The sequence below is a fragment of the Heloderma suspectum genome, chromosome 7, assembly GCF_057233095.1.
Source record: "Heloderma suspectum isolate Gila_16-S chromosome 7, 16-S_ref, whole genome shotgun sequence".
NCBI classification, from domain to species: domain Eukaryota; kingdom Metazoa; phylum Chordata; class Lepidosauria; order Squamata; family Helodermatidae; genus Heloderma; species Heloderma suspectum.
In genome coordinates this window covers 35,985,438-36,008,484 of record NC_139464.1, presented here as the reverse complement: position 1 = coordinate 36,008,484, position 23,047 = coordinate 35,985,438, and the positions used below count along the sequence as shown (strand labels likewise).

Sequence of the window (23,047 nt, the reverse complement as noted above, 5' to 3'; positions counted from 1 at the left end):
ACATAGGGGGTTGATTTTTTTTCAAGATCACTGCAGGGAAGAGAAGGGTTAAAGCTCACCTCCCCAAGCACTGTTGTCCCAATCTGGATTGGACTCCCCCGCACGTCGTTTCATTTTTTTAATTAAAAAAAACACCCTGATGTCACTGCAAGTGACACATCTAATGTCATCTGCAGTTAGGCCCTAATATCCTTCCTCAGACTTTCTCCTTCCCCTTCCCTTGTGTGTCTGGTCCAGCCTCCCCCATTCAGGTACCCTCCAGATATGCTGGACTACAACCCCCATCATCCCCAATCATCATGCTCAGGGCCAGTCCTAGGACAAATAGTGCCCTAGGTGAGGAGTGCATTTGGTGCCCCCCCCCCGGTCAGTTTTGCAGGGCCACCCAGAGGATTTCTGGAAGCTGGTCCAGGTGGGATGTCCATTGCTCAAAACCTTGATCTCTCAGCCACTGTGCTTCAGTTTGCACAAGGCAAAGTTTGAAAAGCCACATTCTGAGCAGTGGCAGTGCGCTACGCAACACAGCAGAACCATCGCAGGTTTTACTTATAATAATTTGTGTTGTAGCAGCTCCTATCTTTTGGTAAGCATTCTTCATTTTAGAATATTCATTACTTTTATCTTTTAAAATAATAAAGAAAAATATAAAGGACAAAGGTATCCCGCTGACCTCTTGCAGCTTACGGCTTTATTTATTATTATTGATACAGCGTTCACAGTATTTGAAGTGCTAAGTAATTGGTAGCGTTGCCTCAGAGTAAAGCTGTGTGCCACTGATTTTGAAGTAGTGCAAATGACATCAAAGTGGAAATTGGAAAAGAAACATACTTTCCAGCTAACTGAAGGAAGATCATTTTTGTAGTTAGGACCCAAACAACCTGCAGAATCTTGAAAGAAAGGTTATGGGCACTTGCTTTTTGCCACCCTAGCTCACTGCAGACAGTACATTGAAAAAGCACAGCCCCTGAGTTCAGCTTGGTGCTCTCCTCAGACCACCCATCTTGCCTACCCCTAAGGCCAGCCCTGATCACGTTGGCCATAGATAATAGGAGTTGTAGTCCAGCTCATCTGGAGGACATCAGGTCAGGGAAGGTTGGCTTTGCGAGCCTGAGCACAGGGTCTGTCCCTTCATTTTCATTTATGTACCACACCTAGTTAATGTAGATGTGGCTCTAGAAAAAATAATTAATTGTTTTAACATAATAGGTGTTGCTAAGCAACTGGAAAGGGTTGTTTCTTAATCAGCAAGCAGTCTGACGAGGTGAGGGCTTAGTTCACTTTTGGGTATTATGCAGCTCCCAGCACAGTGTTATCATTTGTTGTGTTAGAAATTGGAGCTGTTTGCATGTAATGGTGGCAGTAAGGCATGATTTGCCACGGTGCATGCCAAGCGTGTCCTGCAACCTTTTTGAATATTTTGGCTCAACTGGGCTGAACAGGGGTTGTTGTGTGATGTCCAAACCCAGACACTATAAGTTAACTGTGGGTTAAACAAACCACAGTTAAGCTAACTAATAGTTGTAGGTTATCTGTGGATTGTTCAACCCACAATTAACCTATAGCGTTTGGGTTTCAGATGTCAGGTAGCAACTCCCAATTGGCCCAACCAGGGGTTGAATGTTCAAAATGGCCATGGAATGCATGCTGCAAATCAGGGGTTAATTAATTCATTTATTTACATGCCAACCAGGTCATTCAATGAAGTTTGCTGGCTTCTGCTAGGAACAGGGAAAACGGTTACAAGACATGTCTGGAAAAAGCAGAGCAAACTCCAATATACTTTTTTTAAAATACTCATGCATAGCCATAGAATATTTCAAGCAGTTAATAATGAATTTGCTTCCCACATTTAATTATACATTAAGCTAAGAAAATATATTAGCATGGCTTTTCTTCAGCCAAACTGTCTGAAAACAGTGTTGACAACTTTTCAACCACCCTCTGCAGGTGTGCCATTATCACTGGCTTGATGTGCAGCAATTCTAAAGCAGGTGATAATGAGTAGGCCTGTGCCCTGAAAAGTCTCATCTGATAATTGCATAGTTCAGAGGTTGCTTGAGAAGCTGGTAACCCTGAGTTTCATGTTATTCCTCAAGCGAAATTCCCTGCATGTAGGCCAGTCTTCCTCAACCAGATGTGTTGGATTACAACTCCCAGAATCTTCCAACAAGCATAGCTGGGCTAGGGGATTCTGGGAGCTGTAGTCCAACAAATCTGGAGGGCACCAGGTTGGGGAAGGCTTATGATGATGTGGGAAGAGGCCGCGAGTGCTAGTAGCAGGATTGCCTTGCTACAGCCTGGAGATCTGCTCTGTACTTTTAAATCCGCTGTTGAATCAAAGACAGGGCAGCCATGTGTGCTCTTTTTCAGAGGAAGAAATTTGAGAGCTCTCCAAATTTTTCCATTTGAAGAGCTGCCAAAGGACTGTCCTCTGTGCAAAGGCATCCTTTATCTGAAGGGTGGTCTAGTTCAAGCCCACTTGGAAGATAAAGACTCATCAGAAGGGAGAGCCGGCAGGGGCCCTGAAGTTTATTTATGTATTTATTGATTACATTTCTATACTGCCTAATAGCCAAAGCTCTCTGGGCAATTCACAACAAGTCGCCCATCAACCGCTAGCACCTGGAGAGCAGACTGAGCAGGCAGGCACACAGGTTCACCTGGTTGCAGTCCTCCTCAATATGAAACTGTATTTCTATTTCATTATAATAATTATTTTTAAATTTGCATTGAGATGTATAAATTAGCATATGCACATTTTATGCAAATCTATGGCCTCTTTCGTGTGATGCATTTCCTCACTCTTTTGGCAATGCATAAGAGGCCACCCTAATCAGAGGATAAGACAATTGTGGCTTCTTAGATCCACCCAGTTCTTTCATTTGCCTCCTCTCACCTGCTGCATGGCACATCTGAAGCCTTGCTTGTTACAGCAGGAGAGAGGGAGAACGGGTTGGGAAAACACAATTGGGGTTGGGAAAAGAGTAGCTCTCTAAGTTACAACCTCCCAACCCCAGTTAGAAACTACTCTCTTACATACAACTTTTAAAGGTGCAAAGACCCCTAACCTCTTTTGCATCTAGCCACCCTAGAAGCTACCATGAGCTTGTTACCTCCTCTGGGAACACCATGCTAATGCAAAATATTAAAAGATAATGCAAAATATATATATATACTTACACATCTTTTGCTGTTCCTGCAGCATCTAGAATGAAAACAGCAGTGTGAAGACATGAATATAAACTTAACAGAACTAACAATGCAAGTACATCTTTTTGTAATTTATTTATTTATTATATTTGTATATCGCCCAACTGGCAAATGTCCTCGGGGTGGTTTACAATTGTTCCCTTTAATCTCAGACCCAGACATTGCTAGGTTGAACAAGGCCCCATTTTTTCCCAACACTGCATGACATGTTTCAGCTGCTGAAATGCCCTCTGCTACACGGCTATTAAAAGTGCGGAAGCCCTGTCCTCTTTTTCATCTGGCCACCCTATGCTTGCCCTGTACTCACCCATTCTGGTAATGGCTGTGTGCCCACAGCTTTGGGTAGGAATGGAGAATAAGGAGATCATGGAAGAGCAGGAGAAATCCAAACAGTGGCTATGGAAACCCTCCAATGGCCAGCATTGATTAATCATAACTCAGCTTTTAATTTGTGGCCTAGGAGCAAAACTAGATGAGATATTGGAGATCTCTGATTGGATCTCCCATCTCTTAAAAAAAAAAAATTAAACTGAGGCTGGCAGGGTGGCACTGAGAGATGGAAGGAGTTGGCCCTTTCCCCCATGCTGGTTTCCTGATCTAAGCCAAGATCTAAGCCATCACCCTCATCATCATTAGATGCTTTTCTCAAACAAGCAAACAAACAAACAAACGACTCAAGGCAACTTACAACAAAATTATACATACAAAAATTTAAGCAATTTAAAATAGCTAAAAACAATTATCAACAAAACACCTTGACTTCATCAAACAACTAAAACATCGGTGACAACCATAAACAATTCAACTGATACATTAAGGAGCCCATCATATGCCATCAAATTCCTGGAAACAGAGGGCAGTCTCAACCTGGTACTGAACAGATGACAATGTTGGTGCCAGGCAGACCTTGCTGGGGAGAACATTCCACAGTTGGGAAGCCACCAATGAAAAGGCTCTCTCCCCTGTTGCCATCCTCCAAACTCCCCTCTGTACAGGCATACTGGGTGCTCCATCAGATAGTCCCAACTACAATTCCCCAAACTGAATTAGACTTGAGAATTTGGACAGCCAATCTGCTCAACCCTTTAATTTTTCCACTTCTGTCACTTTTGAGCTACTGGTACCACACATACAGTGGCAAGGGGAAGAAAGGGAAAGGGGGTCAGTGGCAGCAGGGCTGTGTGCGGGAGCTGGGAACAGCAAACCCATTTCTTATCCCAAACCCAAATATCCATATTCTTTCTACTTATGTGTGTCTTTCTGAACCACCATGGTGAAAGATAGGATTGGTTTTTATCGCGTGAAAACACTATTTTTATTGAGTTTTTTTATTATTAATTAATTATGAAAATACATTTAAACCACCCTTCATTAAAAGATATTAGGATAGTTGTACAACACAAGATCCAACATGGTCAATTAATCATAAAATACAATGAAAACAAACCAGGGTACCATCCTGAAACAATTTAAAAGGGTGTCAAATATAAAGGACAAGCTAACCAACTAAAATGCCTGGGCAACTAAAAATGCTTTAACTCGTGCTGAATAGATAGTATAGTCAGCCCCAGTCTATGGCGAGAGTGTTCCACAAGTGGGCTGCCAAAACAGAGAAGGCTCCTCCCTCCCTTGTTAACACATAATGGCCTAGTTTGCGCATAAGGCTAACCTATGGTTTGGGTTGTTGAATTTTGGGTTGTCGTGATGTGTGAACACAGCTGCACTAACAAGCTATGGTTTGTTAACCACAAACAACTCAGAAAGAGAACCCATGGTTTGTCGTTGGTTTATGTACTCTGGGTTGTTTAAGCCATGAATTGTTATGTGCAAACCCAGAGCTGTGAGTTGTTCATGGGTTGTTTTTCCAAACTCCAAAGGAGGCAGGCAGGAGCAGTAAAAAAAAAAAAGCTGCTCTACATGCTAGTACTACAGCACCGCAAAGGCATTTGGGATACAGGAGGGAGCAGACAGACATACAACATATTACAGTAATCCATTCGGGAGGTTACGGGAGCATGGACAATGGCAGCCAGGTTATCCTTAGTTATTAGTTAGTTAGTTAGTCCCCCCTCTTTGCATTATGTGCCTTAAATATTGTACCTTGTTAGTGCTCAGTATTTGGGAAACATATTTCAAGGGCTAAACATATAAAAAATTGGGAATCCTTTAATACAAAGGAGAGGGAGCAAAATGAAAGGCAGCAATGACACATACTGCACTTTATCTCCCATCATATCAGCAGCTGATGGTTCATGACTCACACAGCCACTAAAGCACAGGGAAGTCAGGAATCAATTAAGAATGACCTCATTCTTCATCCCCTGTTATGAAAGGCTGTTTTATTGCCACTGAGATGTCATTCAACAAAGACTTTAGTGAAACTGCCCACCAGTTACTCAGGTATTAGAAACTTCTTCTGATGGGGGGGGGGGAACACCCTCTGGCAGAGCAATCCTATTGTCCCTGGACAGCATCCCATGGATCATAGAATAGGGCAGATTCCCCCACCCCACCCTCCTGTTCAGCACACCCCATCCTCAACTCTTGCAGCTGCCACAGTAAGCAGCATGGAAGCTGCTTTTCTGAGGATGCAACAGCAATGTTGGAAGAGCTCAGGAAGAAAGAAAAGTGGGTCCTCCAGATCCTGGCTTTACCTCCTCCCATCCTACCTACAAACACAGTGAGTCAGGTAGACAAGCCAGAAGTCGCATTCAGTTGAAACTGTAGATAAAAAGGAGTGAGTGGGGGCGTTTTTGCCTCTGTCCTCCTCCCACAAATCTAGGAATGGAGGGAACACTGCTGACTGAAGTGTTCCTACTTTGAGTTGAAATGAACCTGGCATCACATTTAAAACATGTCAGGGAGGAATAGAAAACTTGCAGAGAGAATAAGGAGAAGATGGCAGAGCAGGTCAAATCCAGTATGTGGCAGTAGGAAACTAGGATGACCAGTACTCATTCACCAGAACTTAGTTTTGGTGGAGGCCTATTCTCCAGTTGCTGAGTTAGTTAATCACTGTGCTCGATCAATCTGTGTTTTTGATCCCTTGTGAAATCTGCATTGATTTAAAAAGTGAGCTGAGACGTTCAGAATGCTAGATTCTGCACCTTGTACCAAATCCTACATGTGTGCAGTGCAATCAGGGATGCACAGAAAGAACACGGCCTGAGTTGACCTGCAGGGGAAATGAAGAGCCTTCTATGGCCAAGGGCATGCTGGAACCACTTTCCCCCTCTATGCATATACTGACTGTTATGTATCCCGGGTGTGTGTGTGTGTGCACTGTGGTGTAGTTATTGTTTTGAACCTTGGCATTCCTGTAGAGCTGGGAGTAGCAACAGTGGGTGGAGCTTCTGCTAAGTTGTCACTTCTGTATGTGCTGAATTAAAGAACAGTTGTGTTTGAAGCCTGCTGGTTCTGCAGTCATTCCTTCTACCTATACAACACTGACAGAGGAGAAAGATCATCAGCCTATACTGATGTAGTGGAGGGGAGTGTGTTTGTACACAGCAGCTCTGCCCCCAACTTCCATGTGTTCAAAGGAGCTTCTACACACGCAGTCTCCTCCTCATGATCAGGAATCCTTGTGCCAAGTTCTCTGTCACATAGAGAAGACTTTGCGTGTACAGCCCTTTCTACATTTCCACGAAACGTGCAGGGGGTGAGGCCAGCGGGTGCTAACACACTGCCCCCTCTGCAGCTTCCGTATATCAGGGCCGGCCCAAGACATTCTGCTGCCTGAGGCGAAGAACAAGATGGCGCCCCCTCCCATTCCATGTACAAAAGCCAACTAGACTGGCCAACACTGATGATGGGACAGCATCCTCCACTGCACCTGAAGGAAGCAGGCTAACTTACAGGGTGGATGTCACACTGGTCTCTCCAAGACCTTCCGCCCCCTCCCAGCATCTGCCTCCTGAGGCAACTGCCTCACTCTGCCTAATGGTAAGGCCAGCCCTGCTTATATACATGAATGGAGCTAGCGGATAGGGCTGAAGTTTTAACACGTGTGTGAGATGCTTCAGGCCATGTTTGACCCTTGACAGCTCACACAGCTCCTGGGGGATGATGGCCAAGTTGGTGCTGGCAATGCAGTCTGCACAGATGGCTTCCCATTCTGCACATGGGCAATGTCCAGCAGGGAAAGGTACTGGATTTCCCCCAGCATACTTCAGGTGCTCCTGCTTATGTGCTATTCAGAGTCAGCACAAGGCATTTTGCTTTCGGAAGTTGAGCCAAAACGGTGCCTGCTAGGGCCAACATTTTTTAAAGTCTTGCTGCACTGTTCAGAAACTGATTCCTGCCTTCAGCTATGCTGGGGTGGGCAAATAAATAGGGGGGGTGATGGTCCCCCACCCAACTCACTGTGGACTCCACCCAGTGCTGGCTGAGTCTCCCGCCCACCTACATCTCCTACTGTTATCTCCGATCACAGAGGGAATTCCCCCTGGAGAAATCCATGAAGGCTCCTTGGGCCAGATGGGGAACGTCTGTGGGCTGCATCAGCTGGAGGTTCCCCTCCCACGATCTATGGCCATGGTGCCACCTGAAGCCAGTCGCTTTGTCCTGCTACATGGCAGGGTTGGCCTTGGCACTACCACAGCTAACTGGAACCAGTCAGTCTTTCCCCTGTGAGGAGAGAACAGAACAGCACTAGGAGCCCTCTGTCTGGAAGCACCCTGTATCTCTACTTTAAACCAAATTTTTATTAAACAGAGATGGGGTCTTGTGTACTGACATCAGATTCAGCTTTCTGCATTCTGTGAGCTTTCCCCATCCCCACCCCAAGGTTTGTGCTGGCTCTTAGATTAGCCTCAAGCCAACCAAGTCATGAGATCGCAGGCCTTTATTATGAAAATATGGCAAAATTATATAAAACTAGTTCCAGAGTCCACAAGGCCCTTCTCTTGTTTGCCTTGCCCCTTTCTAATGGTCACAATGCCTCTCCATTTTCCACTCCCACCCCTCTGCCTAAAACTGCTGCATCTGTCTAGTGGAGAAGAGAGGGATGGCAAATACACAGGGCCCTAGTTGACCTCAAAAGATGATCAGACTTTGAGGAGGAGGAAGACGGCAGCAGGGGCTGCAGCTAGTGCTTGAGCATGTGATTTGCATGAAGAAGGCCCCAGGTTCAGTCCCTGGCATCTCCAGATGTCTTCCTAGGACCTGGAGAATCACTGCCGATCAGAAGGGCCAGCCCCAAGATTAGGCATAGTTGGGCATCTGCCGAGGGCCACACCCCAGCAGGGACCCACTGACAAGAGCCCCCAGGAGTTGTTCATCCTCCTTGCCATTGCAACCTACTTGTTCACTCACTCTGGCCCAGGCAACGTGGGTGGTGAGATGGAGGAGCAGTAGATGCCCCTGCCTGCATGCTCACCGGCTCTCTGCCTGCCAAGCAAGCAAACGGTAGCAGTGATGAGAAAGAGGGAGAGGAGCAGGAGCAGCTGGTGACAACGGTGGTGAAAAGGTAGCCTCACCGAGGGAGGGGACACATTGAGGGGGTCTTGCCCAAGGGCCCACAAAATCCTGGAGCTGGCATTGCCAGTCAGAGTAGTCCATGCTGGCCTAGATGGACAGAGAGAGAAAAGGGCTGTCCTCTGTAAAAGAGGACACCTGGCTACAGGGTCACACCACTTGCTGCTCTGCCTCCGGCAGCAAAATGTCACGGCGGGCTGGCCCTGCTGATGTTATTATCCCTACATGTAACCTCCAGTGCAGGAGGTATATGGACATAATCACATGACCCCTCCTCCAGCCACGTCTTCTGTTCTTCAAAGTTCAGTTTGGTGCTGTTGTTGTTTTTCCAACAAAAGACCAAGGCTCAACCTCAGGATATTTCTCAACTCATTAGTGGGGATGGAAGAGACAGCATAATCGCTTATCCCTTGACCCATGAAGGTCGATAACTGTCTGCAATGTAATTGTACCTAGAATACCTAATGGAGTTGTTATTACACTTACTAAGCAGACGCTTGAAATTACAGATACTCCTTCCTAAGCAAAATTCATGATGACTTCAGGAAAAGGTTGCCAACTTCCACACATCCCGCCAAATTTAAAAAAAAGGTGGGGGAAGCCTTGCCTGATCTATCTATCTATCTATCTATCTATCTATCTATCTATCTATCTATCTATCTATTAACTTTCTTAATCACCCATCCGGCCAGTCACCCAGCCACTCTGGGTGATGTACAACAGTACAATTTAAAACAGTAAAATTAGACATTAAAACATTATTTAAAAATACCTTAACCAACCCCAAATGCCTGCCTGAGTAACCAAGTTTTCAGGGCATGGCAGAAGCTCTTTAAAGAGGGGGCATGGCGGAGTTCCCTAGGGAGGGAGTTCCACAGAGGGGGGGCCACCACAGAGAAGGCCCTGACCCTCATCCTCACCAGCCTAGCTGACCTGGCTGATGGGACAGAGAGAAGGCCATCCGAGGCTGATCTTGTTAAGTGGCCTGTCTGGTGTTGCTGGAGACACTCCTTGAGACAGGCTGGGCCGGAACCATATAGGGTTTTAAAGGTCAAAACCAACACCTTGAATTTGGCCCAGAAAACAACTGGTAACCAGTGCAACTCCTTCAGCACCGGATTGATGTGATCACGCCGGCGGCTGCCTTTAATCAGGTGAGCTGCCGTGTTCTGCACCAGCTGCAGCTTCCAAACCATCTTCAAGGGTAACACCACGTACAGCGCATTACAGTAGTCTAGACGAGAGGAGACCAGGGCATGTACTACTGATGGGAGCAGATGGCCGGGAAGGTAGGGGCACAGCCGCCATATCAGATGGAGTTGGTACAATGCTGTCCAGCCCACAGCTGACACCTGAGCCTCCATGGACAGCTGGGAGTCCAAAATGACCCCCAGGCTGCGGACCTGGTCTTTCAAGGGTAGCCGTACCCCATTCAACACCAGGTCAACATCCCCCAACTTCCTCTTGTCTCCCACCAAAAGTATTTTGGTCTTGTCAGGGTTCAGCTTCAGCTTATTCCTCCCCATCCAGCCACTCACCATCTCCAGACATTTGGACAGGGATTCCAGGGCCAACCCTGGTGAAGATTTGAACGAGAGGTAGAGCTGCATGTCATCCGCATATTAATGACACCGCACCCCAAACCTCCTGATGATAGCCCCCAGCGGCTTCACATAGATGTTAAATAGCATCGGGGAGAGGATGGAACCCTGTGGCACCCCACATGTGAGCAGCCACGGACCCGACATCTCCTCTCCCAGTGCTTCCCTCTGGTACCTGCTGGAAAGGAAGGACCAGAACCACCGTAATATGATGTCTCCGATGCCCATCCTCTCCAGGCGGTCCAGGAGGATACCGTGGTCAATGGTATCAAAAGCTGCTGAGAGGTTGAGGAGAACAAGGAAGGAGCACTGGGACAGGACCCGTATCCAAGGCCCTCTTCATATCATCCACCAAAGCCACCAAGGCCATTTCTGTCCTATGCCCAGGCCTGAAGCCCGACTGAAATGGATCTTCTGCCTTTAACAGCACTCGATCTGCAGGAATCAGTAAGTGAAACTTTTCACCAGGATGGAGATAAGTATTATCACCTGGTAATGTTCAGGGAGCAAACTGCATTCTGGGAGCAGACATGGACTGGCAAAAAAACAGAGTGTGGGTTATTGAGTTGTGTGAACTCAAGCACTGTCTCTGTTCACATATAACACTAAGCACTGGTTTATGTTAACCATGGTTTGTTGCTTTAGCCATGAGTTGCTTTGCAGATGAACAAACTTGTTTTCTCTATATTTGGTTTCTCTCCTGCCCATTTTGCCAACCTTTAGAGCAGTTTTGTTTTCAGGCTGCTCTTGCTGGGCACCTGTTTCAGGGATAGCAGAGCAAACAAGCCAGGGATATGACATGGTTCTGGGTCCAGACATCATGACAAGTCGTAGTTTAAACAAGCTACACTTTGTAAGCCAAGAACAAATTGTGGGTTCAGTTGTTGGCTTATAGCTGGTTAACAAACTATGGTTGGTTTGCAGGATGGGTTCAGACACAACAACCCAGATTTCAACAAACCACACCATAGATTACCGTTATGTGTGAAGCAGGCCTTGGCCATCGGCCAGGGGAGGAGGCTGTACCCCTGCCTGTCAGGAAGAACATCATCCCAAGGAGGAGACAAGCCTGGCCTCATCCATTGGCCAAAGGAGGAGTGGCTGCAGGGACTTTGCTTGTGACAGATTTTATTTTCTTGGGCTCCAAGATCACCACAGACAGTGACTGTAGCCATCAAATTAAAAGATGCTTGCTCCTTGGGAGGAAAGCTATGGCAAACCTAGACAGCATAGTAAGAAGCAGAGACATCACCTTGCCGACAAAGGTCCGTATAATCAAAGCTATGGTTTTCCCAGTAGTAATGTATGTCTGTGAGAGCTGGACTATAAGGAAGGCTGAGCGCCGAAGAATTGATGCCTTCGAACTGTGGTGCTGGAGAAGACTCTTACGAGTCCCCTGGACTGCAAGGAGGTCAAATCAGTCAATCCTAAAGGAAATCAACCCTGAGTGCTCATTGGAAGGACAGATACTGAAACTGAAGCTCAAATATTTTGGCCACCTAATGCGAAGAGAAAACTCCCTGGAAAAGACCCTGATGCTGGGAAAGATTAAAGGCAAAAGGAGAAGAGGATGGCAGAGGATGAGATGGCTAGATAGCATCACCGATGCAATGAATATGAACTTGAGCACACTCCGGGAGAGAGCGGAGGACAGGTAGGCCTGGCATGCTATGGTCCATGGGGTCACGAAGAGTCGGACATGACTTAACGACTGAACAACAACAACAACTTTCACTGGCATCATCCTGGTTTTCTCTGCCACAGACAGAACTTTTGCCTTTGCCAAGGAAACTCCAGTAATTGCATCTCCTTAAGCTACAAACCTGTGGCCCCTGCAAAGGCAACCCAGGGACCATAGGACTGTTTGGATTTCCCCCTCTGAGAGTGGAAAAAGAGGGCGGCCTTCAGAGGAGGTAATACGACCTTGGAACCCCTCTTCAAGCCCTTGTGGAAATTTCTGCATCACTTACCACCCCAGTGTCAGAGCTCTGATATTGGGAGAGATAAAAAGGGGGGTGAACAGTTCCAGACCTCTCAGACCCCAAATATGCTCCCAACTTGCACTGGGAGGCAAATAGATCAAAACAAACTTTGCACCATCTAACAGTGACTGGGTTCACACAAAATGACAACCCACTGTGGGTAACAAGCCACAGTGGGTTGTCATGTCATCTGAACCTGAACCGCTTCCCACAGGGTGGCTTGAGCAAGAGTAGCAAGCCACCCTAACAACCCATGGCTTGTTGTAGTGGTTGTTGTACCCATGATGGGTTGGCGTGACATCCGAACCCAGCACTGCCAACCCACTGTGGGTTGCTGGCATTGGTGAGCAAGCCACTCAGCAAGAGTGGCAGAAACCCCTGCTGCTCTTCCCAAGTGCTGCCACGATCACTCTTCACAATCGTACCTGAGCAGCCTCAGTCCTCCCTCATCAGTGACAGCCCCTCCAATGGTGCCCAAACAGCACTTTGGAGGGGCTGTCACTGGTTCCCTGGCTTTACTTATTTGTTTGTTCCCCAGCATTTGCAGAAATGGGGCCGATTTGTTTTTTTACTATTTTTTCAGCCCCGGGAATGTGTGCAGATGGGAGCTTTTATTCCTTTTACTGTGAATGGGAGCTCTGAAAATGGGGTGGACCCTAGATCACCTTTAAAACCACTTGGGGGATACTTGGGGAGGGGTGGAATGGAAGGGGGGACCTCTAAGGGTAAATCCCACACTTCAAAACCTGACGATAAAGTTTTGCTAAGGGGCGAAACCGGTCACCTCCCCGCAACCCCGACCTGTCCGCTGTCAAAGGCTGTCAAACTAGCATATATGCAGTCCCAACTTGTCAATTACCTTGAATATTTCCTAGTACACTTTATTCCCTTTGACAGATGAAATAGACAAGGCAATAGACAAGGCAGGGCTATATATACTTGACAGCTGCAATTACAACCCCTCCATTACAAAGACATTTGCGCACATTCCTGCCCCCCCCCCATCAGCCCCATTTGTGCAAATGTTGGGGAACAAATAAATAAATGAATAAATGAAGCCAGGGGACATGAACAGGGTCGCGACTGGAGCGGGCAAGGGGACTTGCCACCAAGTCCGCTAGTATACATGATGGAGCTGGCTGGAGGACCAAGGAAGAGGGAGGGGGAAAACAACCCACAGTAAGCCTGATCGTCTGTCTTGCTCACTATGGGTTGTTCTGTGGATGACCCATACTGCCTGGCTTATTCACTAGGGTGGGTTGTCATGTTGTGCGAACCCAGCCAGCAAGGGCTTCAGTGATATGAAACACAAACACACGGGCAGAGCTAGGGCATTGCATACAAAGTCTAAACAAAAGGTGTAATCATAAAGAGCAGGGAAGCTCTATTCTGTTCAACTTGTATGGTGCTGTGGGTGTGGGCACATTTTTAACCACACCTCAGTTAAAAGCATTAAGACTGACAGGGGCTGTATAAATTTGCTTCAGAAGTCCCATCCAGTCCTTAGGCCACTTGGTTAACCCTAATTAAAGATTCTGGATTTTTAAAGAAATACTGAGAAAATTATAGTTTATTTATTTATTTATGAAAGTTTATGTGCTGCTTTATTTGCTAAAGAACCATCAAGACGCTGCACAACAATTTGAAATACTAACAACTAAAAGCACTAAAGTACGTTAAAATCCTGTAAAACATTAGAACACTAAAACATAATGTTTACATAATTTAAAAGTCTAGATTTTTAAAAAAAACTATGTGGCTCTTTAATTCACCCCCTTTCTAAAAGCCAAGAGTGTGGAAGACAACTGCAGTTCTTGTGAGAGTGCATTCCAGTTTGGGAATGACACAGGAGAAAGCCCTTTCGTGCATGCCTGATGAACAGGCCTCTGTGGGTCGTGGTCTCTCCTGCAGGTTCATGATGAGATGGGCAGCCCCTTAGACAGCCGGATCCTAAGCCATTTAAGGCTCTAAAGGTTCAAACCAACAGGTTGAACTGAGCCTAGACAGCAACTAGCAACCAGTGCAGGTCTTTCAAGATGGGTGTAATATGGTCCCATTACTGTGCACTGGTTAGCAGCCTAGTTGCTGCATTTCGCACCAACTGAAGCTTCTGTATGGTCTTCCAGGGTAGCCCCATGCAGAGCAAACTGCAATAGTCTAAATGTGATGTAACCAAGGCATGGATAACTGTTGCTAAGTCAGACTGATTCAGGAAGGGGCATAGCTGGCGCACCACGTGTAACTGTGCAAACACACTCCTTGCCACAGCTCTGCCTGAAGATCCAGGGAAAGCGTAGGATCAAGGAGCACTACCAAGCTATGAACTGATCTTTCACAGGGAACACAACCCCTTCCAGAAAGCTTGAATACCAATCTCCAAGTCAGGCTATCTACTGACCAACAACACCTCTGTCTTGTCAATTAAAGTACATTTAGGGCACAATCACCCTCACTGCTTGGAAGTCCCCGAACTTGGAGGCTTCTGAGATTCCTAAGCCCTGCCGGGATGAAACTGGCAGAACAGGAGGAGCGGCAGGGGTGATCTTTGCCCCCCCCAGCCTCTGTGTTTTTATTTTTGGAGGGGGGCACTTTGGAGGGGGAGGGAAGGAGGCTGGAGGAAGCTCAGGATAAATCGTATCCCTCCCCGCCTTTTGGATTACCCCCTTCCCCCCTCTCCAAGGTTGTTTCTGACATCAGAGAGGCAGCCAGCATGGTTTTCTCCATGACAGCTGCAGGGGTCAGGGAGGAAGGATGGATCTCCAATTCCCTCTTCCAAGGTTAGAGCATTGTCTCTGGCCTCTGAGGGGGGAATCCAAACTATCCAAACAGATGCTTGCCCAGGGACCATAGGAATGCTCTCTTATTGTGATTTAAATGTTATATTATGTAGACATGTTTATTGGAATACTTGTAGCATGTACTTTCCTTGCATTGTATAAATTTAAGAAAAAAACAAAGGCACTGAAAACTATTGACACACTACTTAATTTTAGCAACCCAAAGAAATGTGCATGGAATGCTGACAAACACTCATCTACTTCAAGAGAGTTCAACTCGGGGCACCTTCAGTTTCATTGTCACTATTTATTAACTCCATTTCACTGTGAGAAATATATGTATTTCAATTACATATATATTCTCTCACATACTTGCTAGGGATAATCACAAAGCTTGCCTAATATTGTATTTGCAATTGGCATACTTTTTTTTCTTACTCATTTTTACTTATGAACTTATGAAATGGAAGATTTTCAGTGGAAAAACAAAGCACTGTAAATTTTCCATTTTGGAAAAAAATTGCCACCCGACATCATTGGTTTAACCTCAACTTGTTCACCTTCATCCAAACCATTATCAAAGCCAGGCAACATTCAAGAGTTATGACTGTTTCCTTGGCGCTAGGTGACAAGGAGCAACAGACAAAATAAAACTTCATCTGTTCTCATTGGTACCAATACAAATTTCATAGATAGATAGATAGATGATAGATGATAGATAGATAGATAGATAGATAGATAGATAGATAGATAGATAGATACACACACACAGGCAAGCTAACAGTGATTTAAGATACTCAACAATAAACAAATCAGTGTAACAAAACTATCTTCTTGGGTACAACCCATATCAGAATTTTCAATCTTGCTGTTAACTGTTAGATAATTAGCATACATTGTATAACATGCAAATGGAAGTCTGCAAGCTTCATGAACATTTTCCTGGAGATAAAGCTTTAGGGTTCCTGGAACTGAGGCTCATTTAACAGCCAGACAGGGCTTTATCAAGTGTTTAATTTACCCAAGTAAATATTTTTTTAAAAAATCTCTCCAGCATCAGCAGAATGCACATTTATGTTTGCAAAAAGTGCTTCTGTCTAATTTAGTCCCTGTTCTAACAGGGTCAGAGTCCATGTTGTAATGGTCCTTGTCCTCCCTCCAAATGAGGGTGAGAGAGGCAACACAGCCAGGTGGGTGATGCTCTAAGCCTCTTTCTTCCATCAACAGTGTGGTAGCTGGGTCACTGCAGGGGAGTGACCTAAGGTACTGGACCCCCTTCCAGTTCTGCACAGGATTAAATGACCCAGGATCAGGGGAACATGCTATGTCTGGTGGAGCTCAGGTTTGAGTTCTCTAATCTCTGGATATATCTCTGGTGTTCCTTGGCTGATCTAGCTGCAGCCTCACGGCTATCTGTGCTTGCCTTAGAAAAGCGTTTGGTCCAATTTGGGGTCCCTTATTTCCTTCTCACTTTTCTGTCCTCCAGCATTATGGACACAAATGCTGTGCAGTGTTAAACAAAACTGAAGCACATCACTTCTAGGCTGAAATATGTGCAAGATCATGACAGTAGGGCTTCCGTCCCCACTTAAATGTATTTAGTGCGAATTGTATACAGGCATATCTGGGGCCCTACATACAACTAAGGTCCCAGCGCCATTGGAGGTATGTTTGGTAGGGATGTGGGACAGGGCCTTCTCGGTGGCTGCTCCCATGCTCTGGAACTTCCTGCCAAGGGAGGCAAGTTGGTTCTCTCTGTGTAGTCATTCTGCCAGCAGGCAAATACATTTTTATTTAAACAGGCCTTTGCCACATAAGCTGGTCTGCTGCAGAAGCAGGTTTTAACTGGCTGGGTGCTGTGAGTTAGATCCAGATTTAGTCATACTTGGGGTAGATGTGACAAAATCACCTGCTTGTTATGTTAATCTGTTTTACTGTATTAATATTACTGTAATTAGTTTTGCAAGAAATGAATGTGCAAGTAGAAAAAAGTTAACTGTGAGCAGGATGAGGCTTGTGTGTGATTGGCTGTTTTCGTTCTACCTGGGGGGAGGGGGAGCGAGAGACAGTTTAGTTAAGTTTGTTTTCTGTTTAGTTAATTCGGTTTTGAGGAGAGACAGGGTGGGGAGTTGGACGGAGCAACATCTTGGATGGGGAGGGAGGATTTAGAGGGGTAGTGAAGCAGGATTAAGCTCGTTAATGACATCTTGTAAATAATAAACTTTTGTTCTATTGCTTTGAGTTAAATCTGTGTGCCAGCTTGGTCTTATTTTATGCTTCTTCAACCAAGAATACAGAGTAGCCAGCACCCACTTCCCAAATTAGAAATAACAATAACACTGATAAATCCGAAACACATGGCGCGAATTGCCTTGGCAGTGACGTCCCACTCCTTAGGTTTATCATTCTAGCGTGAAGAGATAATAAGGGAATGCCTGGGTAAAGGAAGGGTGGACGTCACAGTAGACTTATCAAAATCAAGGCAATTTAAGTTATTCAAGTCAAGCATAAGTCCCACTGATTTCAGTTGGTATAGTCTAAGTATCTGGAGGTGACGGACTCGACCTTGGGGAGCTGGGGGTGGCGACGGCTGACAGGAAGCTCTGGCGTGGGCTGGTCCATGAAGTCACAAAGAGCTGGAAGCGACTGACCGAATAAACAACAACAGCAACAGTCTAAGTATAACTAAGTCTGGATCCAACCCTCCCTATTCCTGTTATTGCCATGCCTTTCTTTTACTGTGCATTTAATTGATTTGTTTTTATATTTTTAATTAAGATCTTGTTTTTAATCTGTATTTTATTATAGATAACCACCTTGAGCACCATTTTTGTCAGAAATATGGGTTATACATTTAATAAAGACATAATAAATAAATAATATTTACTCATTCTCAGGGCTGCCTTGTTGGAAGGGGAGGATCTTGTGCCACTATCAATAATTCCTCTAAAGCGGAACACTTCCTTGACTCCTCCTGATCTGGATAAATTCACTGGAGATAAGAAGTGCACCATTTTGATCCTTCAAGAGCAGGGGTGGGGAACTTCAGGCCTAGAGGTACAATCTGGCCTGTCTGGGGTTCCAAGCTGGCACTCTAGAGGTTCCCCAAATGGTCACGCCCCCTTCCCTTGGCTCCACCCCCTTTCCCCAACCACCAGTTGTGTGTTTGTTTGTTTGTTTGTTTGTTTATTATTGCATTTATATCCCACCTTTTTTCCTCTTGCAAGGAACCCAAGGCAGCTTACATTATCCTCCCCCTCTCCATTGTATCCTCACAACAACCCTGTGAGGTGGGTTGGGCTGAGAGTCTGTGACTGGCCCAAAGTCACCCAGTGAGCTTCCATGGCCAAGTGGGGACTAGAACCCGGATCTCCCAGCTCCCAGTCCATCACTCTCGCCACCACACTACACTGGCTCTCCAGTACACTACACTACACTGGCACCGTTTGGCAATGTCCCACCTTTTATGGAGTTTTCCCCCATTCTAAAAGGTTGAAATGCCTCTCCTAAAGCTTAGTTACTGGCAGTAAGTGCTTTAAGCTAAAATAGGTTGGAATTTTTGGTATTTTCGCTCCAGCTTCTGCCTTTGGCCCTACTGGCTTTGCCTTTCGGCTCACCCACCTCTGGAATGTGGCTTCCAAGAGCATCTCCAAAATTGAATTTGGCTCTTGTGGTGAAAGAGGGACCTAGAAAGCTGCCTTATACTGAGTCAGACCATTGTCCCGTCTAGCCCAGTATTGTCAACACGGACTGGCAGCAGCTCTCCAGGGTTTCAGGCAGATGGTTTTCCAGCACTTCCTGGAGATGCCGGGGATTGAACCTGGGACCTACTGCATGCAAAGCAGGGGCTGTACGGCTGAGATACTGCTCCCCCCAATCAAGAGTTTTCCCACCCCTGTCCAAGAGGCATGCCACCATGCCTTTTCTCAAAAAGATTTGAGATCAAAAGGGCTGTCACAAAATGTGACGGATTTGCTCAGAACAAGCAATCTTAATTGAATGGGGTGGACACTGATAAATATACAAATGTGAGACTCCCCCCCTCCCAGTACCAGTTAATTTTATCTTTTGTTTACCATGGAACTAGTGCTACAAAGAGCCCAGAATAGTTCAGTGTTTAGGTGAAAGTAGCTAACTTTAGCTAATTCTGTGATGAGCGAATGGATCTTAGGCCTCTGGCACAAATACCTTTCTTTAAAATCCCTACGAATTTATTACTTTTTCCACTGAGGGTATGGAAAAAGATTAGTCGTGACATTAACAAGCTATGCATTCTGAGCAAGAGAACTCTGGGAATCTTTCCTCTTTTTATTTCAGGAGCTACAAATTGTAAGCATTTACTGACAAAAGGATAAAAAAAATGCAGTAGTGTAATGAATGGAATACTTTGTCTTGGTGACCATTAAGAAGCAATATAAGCATCTGATGCAGATGGTTGACTTGCCCTAGTCTTAGGGCAAGTTCTCACAGTAGCAACCTACCTCACAGGGTTGTTGTTGTGAGGATAAAATGGAGAGGAGGATTATGTACGCCACCTTGAGTTCCTTGGAGGAAAAAAGGTGGGATATAAATGTAATAAATAAATAAATAAATAAATAAATAACATTCTACAGTCACAAGATGATGTCTGGATGAATTATAGAGCTTCAAAAATATGAAATGTTTTACGTGCATGGATCATAAATGCCACTTCTCATTGGTAATCCAGTGAGCTGAAGCTGGATTCTTGGATAGTAACTCTTGGAGGGCAACATCGTGGAAATTATTCCACAATGCACTCAGTGGTTGCGAAATGTTGCTTAAGGGGTGAAAGGTGCAGTGTAGGCTGGTGGCTCTAATGTCAGTGGGGCAATGCATCTGCTCTGGGTTTCAGTCAGAACTAGTCAGAACTCTAAAGGAGCTATCCATGGTGCTTTCCTTTGCAGAGTTCTGACCGATTCTGACTAAACTCACAGTGGATTTACCATCCCACTGACATTGGAGCCACCAGCCTCCACTGGAAAAGTGGTCACATTTTTGTTAGAGCAAAACTCCTCTTAATTTAATTTTCACAGATTTGAACCAGGATCATTACAGGCATAAACTGAAACATCATCAGGGACAAAGACATAATGCCAAACAAGCACATGAGCACAAAGTCAATTATTCCCGCCCTGAGCGATCTGCATTTTAAGTGGATGAAAAGAAAGAGCCTTTTGTGCTAAGGAGAAGGCAGGGGGCGGGTGGGGGGGGGGACGACTACAGAATTCTTGAGAGAAGAGAATGTCAGCCACCAAGTACAAAAAGAATTTAAATAAAAGTGAACTCATGTTGGAAGATCAGCTGCAGAGAGTGACCATAACTATTTTCAGTCAGCCCCTTCATGCTGCTAGTTTTGTTCACATGTCTAGCAAAACGAGATGGAACAGTCCAGCACAGCACTCGTCAGCCAAGAGAGATAATCCTTCTCCTCCAAGAGCAGGCAGGCTGCATCACTTTGCAAGGAAGTGTTTTGTTCACACTGCCTATTTTGCAAAGCAGGTTTCAGGAATGGCATTTCAGCAGCGGCAGCATGCTCGTTCTGCCCAGGTTCACCTATTGCCGGTGGACTCTGGGAGAGACAAAAGGGGGAACCTCACACATATTTTGTTCATCCCCCCATTCCTCCCAGCAAAAAAAAAAAAAAAAAATGGTGGGGAAGAAAAAGGAAATTGCATTGTGGCTGCACACACCCCTTGTTTTGCCCCCAAGTTGTTCAGTGCCTGCCAGCCTGTGCAGCAGAGGCGCCCTGACTGAGCGGCCTGAAGTTTCCAGGCAGTTCTAGGAGCGCGGGCACTCTCTCTCTCTGGCTCCTTTTCGCCTGCCACAAAAGAAAAGAAGGGTCCTTCTCTTTTCTCCTTGAGCCTCAAAGCAGCCTGTAGAAGACAGAGTGCCTCTTCCCCTCCAGGTTTTCCTACCCGCTGCCTTGCCCTCCCCAGCCCAGTGGAGGCTGGTGGTCCCGATTTCGGTGGGGCTGTGAACCCACTCTGGGTTTCAGTCAGGACCAGCCAGAACTCTAAGGGAGGTATCGTAGGCGCTGAACCTATTGGGGGACAGGGCTCAGCACTCGGGAGAGCTCCTTTAGAGTTCTGGCTGGTCCTGACTGAAACTGACGGAGAGCCAGCGTGGTGTAGTGGCGAGAGTGTTGGACTGGGAGCCGGGAGATCCGGGCTCCAGTCCCCACTCGGCCATGGAAGCTCACTGGGTGACTTTGGGCCAGTCACAGACGCTCAGCCCAGCCCACCTCACAGGGTTGTTGTTGTGAGGATAAAAGGGAGAGGAGGAGGGTAATGTAAGCCGCCTTGGATTCCTTGTGAGAGGAAAAAAGGCGGGATATAAATATAATAAACAAACCCAGAATGGATTCACAGCCCCACCGAAATCGGGGCCACCGGCCTCCACCGCCCCAACCACTGCTTCTCTTGCCTGACTGGCCCTATAACTGCCCTCTAAGCGCCTTTCTAAGTGCCCGCTTCCCCCCCGCTTGCGCTGCCGTTCCTCCGACCACACCTCCCAGGCCCCTTTGCCAACCAGCCCGCCCGCGCGTCCCTCCGGGGCGCCCACTTCTCCTCCTCGCCCCTTCCTTCCTTCCTTCCTTCCTTCGCCGGTCCTCCCCCCGCGCTTTGCCCGCTCCCTCACCTCTGCCGCCGGCGTTGGTGGCTGTGGAGTTCCCGCAGCCCATCTCCTGGCTGCCCGGCTCTCGCTCTCCAAGTGGGACGCGCGTCCCGAGGTGCTGCTGCTGCTGCAGCCGGCGCAGGCGAAGGAGCAGCCAAAGGACTCCGGACCGGCCGGAGGGAGCGAGGGAGGGAGAGACGGCACCGACGGGACCCTCCTCCCCCCCGCCCCCCCGTCGCCTTGGCAACAGCAGGAGCCAATCAGCGCCGCCTTCATCTTGAACAGCGCCTTCCCATTGGCCTGAGCGGAGGTGAGCGGGATTTCGAAGGGAGAGGGATGCTCAGAAAAGTCTCCCGGCTGAGAGCATCTCCTAAAAGACAGGGCCGGGCAGACTTCAGGCTTGCGGGATCTACTTTGATGGGAGTTATGCAGTGACGGTTTATGAAGATGGAGGTTCCTTTAATTTATCTGATAACCAGATAGCCATCTCCTCCTCCTCCCCCATGAGTTTGTCTAATCCAAGAGCATTCAGTTGTTTGTTGTGGCCTTTATGCACATTTTTTTTGCGCGAATTAACAATAGAATACAAAATGTCCACATTGTAGTGTGAGGAAATTAGTCAAATGTTTTGCTGTAAACGGCAGCTCCTAAACACATGCTCTTACTGCAAACTGGGATATGATTTTCACGCATGGTGTTTGTATTTTTTACATGGTCTTCCTAACGCCATATGGCAAGCATGTCATACGTTGAAGCAGTCTTTAGAATAGCAAAATTGCACATGTAAAATAGCCCCAAACCACTGCAGAACGTTTCTTCAGTTTTTACTTCTTGCTTGCATAGCATAGTGGTTAAAAGTCTCATGGGTTACTTAAAAAGCACAAATTCACATTCTTATTCAGGCTCATCAACACACTGTGGAAACATGCAGGATAGGTTTGCAAAGATTGCAATATGCTTCCCTTTTTACTTCCTCAGGCAAACATTTTTTATTATGTGCATATTTTGCATTACTGTACAGCTTTTAAACAAAATAGGTGAATTCAGTAATGTCTTACTGAATTAAAACACACACACCTTTCTTGTATACAGAAAGGCACACTTTCGGGGCTATAAGAACATGGTCAGAGATTCATCTCAGCTGAGCAGTCCAGAGCTTATCTTAGCCTGTAAACATATTAAGTAATAATAAAGAGCTGGGCATCTGAGCATGTGCAAGGTGCCAGAGCACTGTATTAACACAACCAGGGAAATTCCAAGGAAGGGATTCCAAGTCAGAGGAATTAATTTACAGGTGGATTTGAGCTCCAGCATTTCCCATTTTAGAAATTAATGTCTGCTTACAGCAGTACAGAGATGGGTTAGC

General features: G+C 46.2%; 1 protein-coding gene across 1 annotated transcript in view; it reads right to left on the bottom strand.

Annotated features, from left to right (window-relative positions):
• C7H12orf75 (chromosome 7 C12orf75 homolog) overlaps positions 1–22,374 on the bottom strand; it is a 49,787-nt gene extending 27,413 nt beyond the window's left edge. The window contains exons 1-3 of the mRNA XM_084811883.1: positions 22,347–22,374; positions 21,706–21,981; positions 3,181–3,205 (exon numbers count right to left, since the gene is read on the bottom strand). Of these exons, the coding sequence (XP_084668009.1) occupies positions 3,181–3,205; positions 21,706–21,981; positions 22,347–22,374 (329 nt within the window). The remainder of the gene's footprint in view (positions 1–3,180; positions 3,206–21,705; positions 21,982–22,346) is intronic.
• Positions 22,375–23,047: the final 673 nt, after the last annotated feature.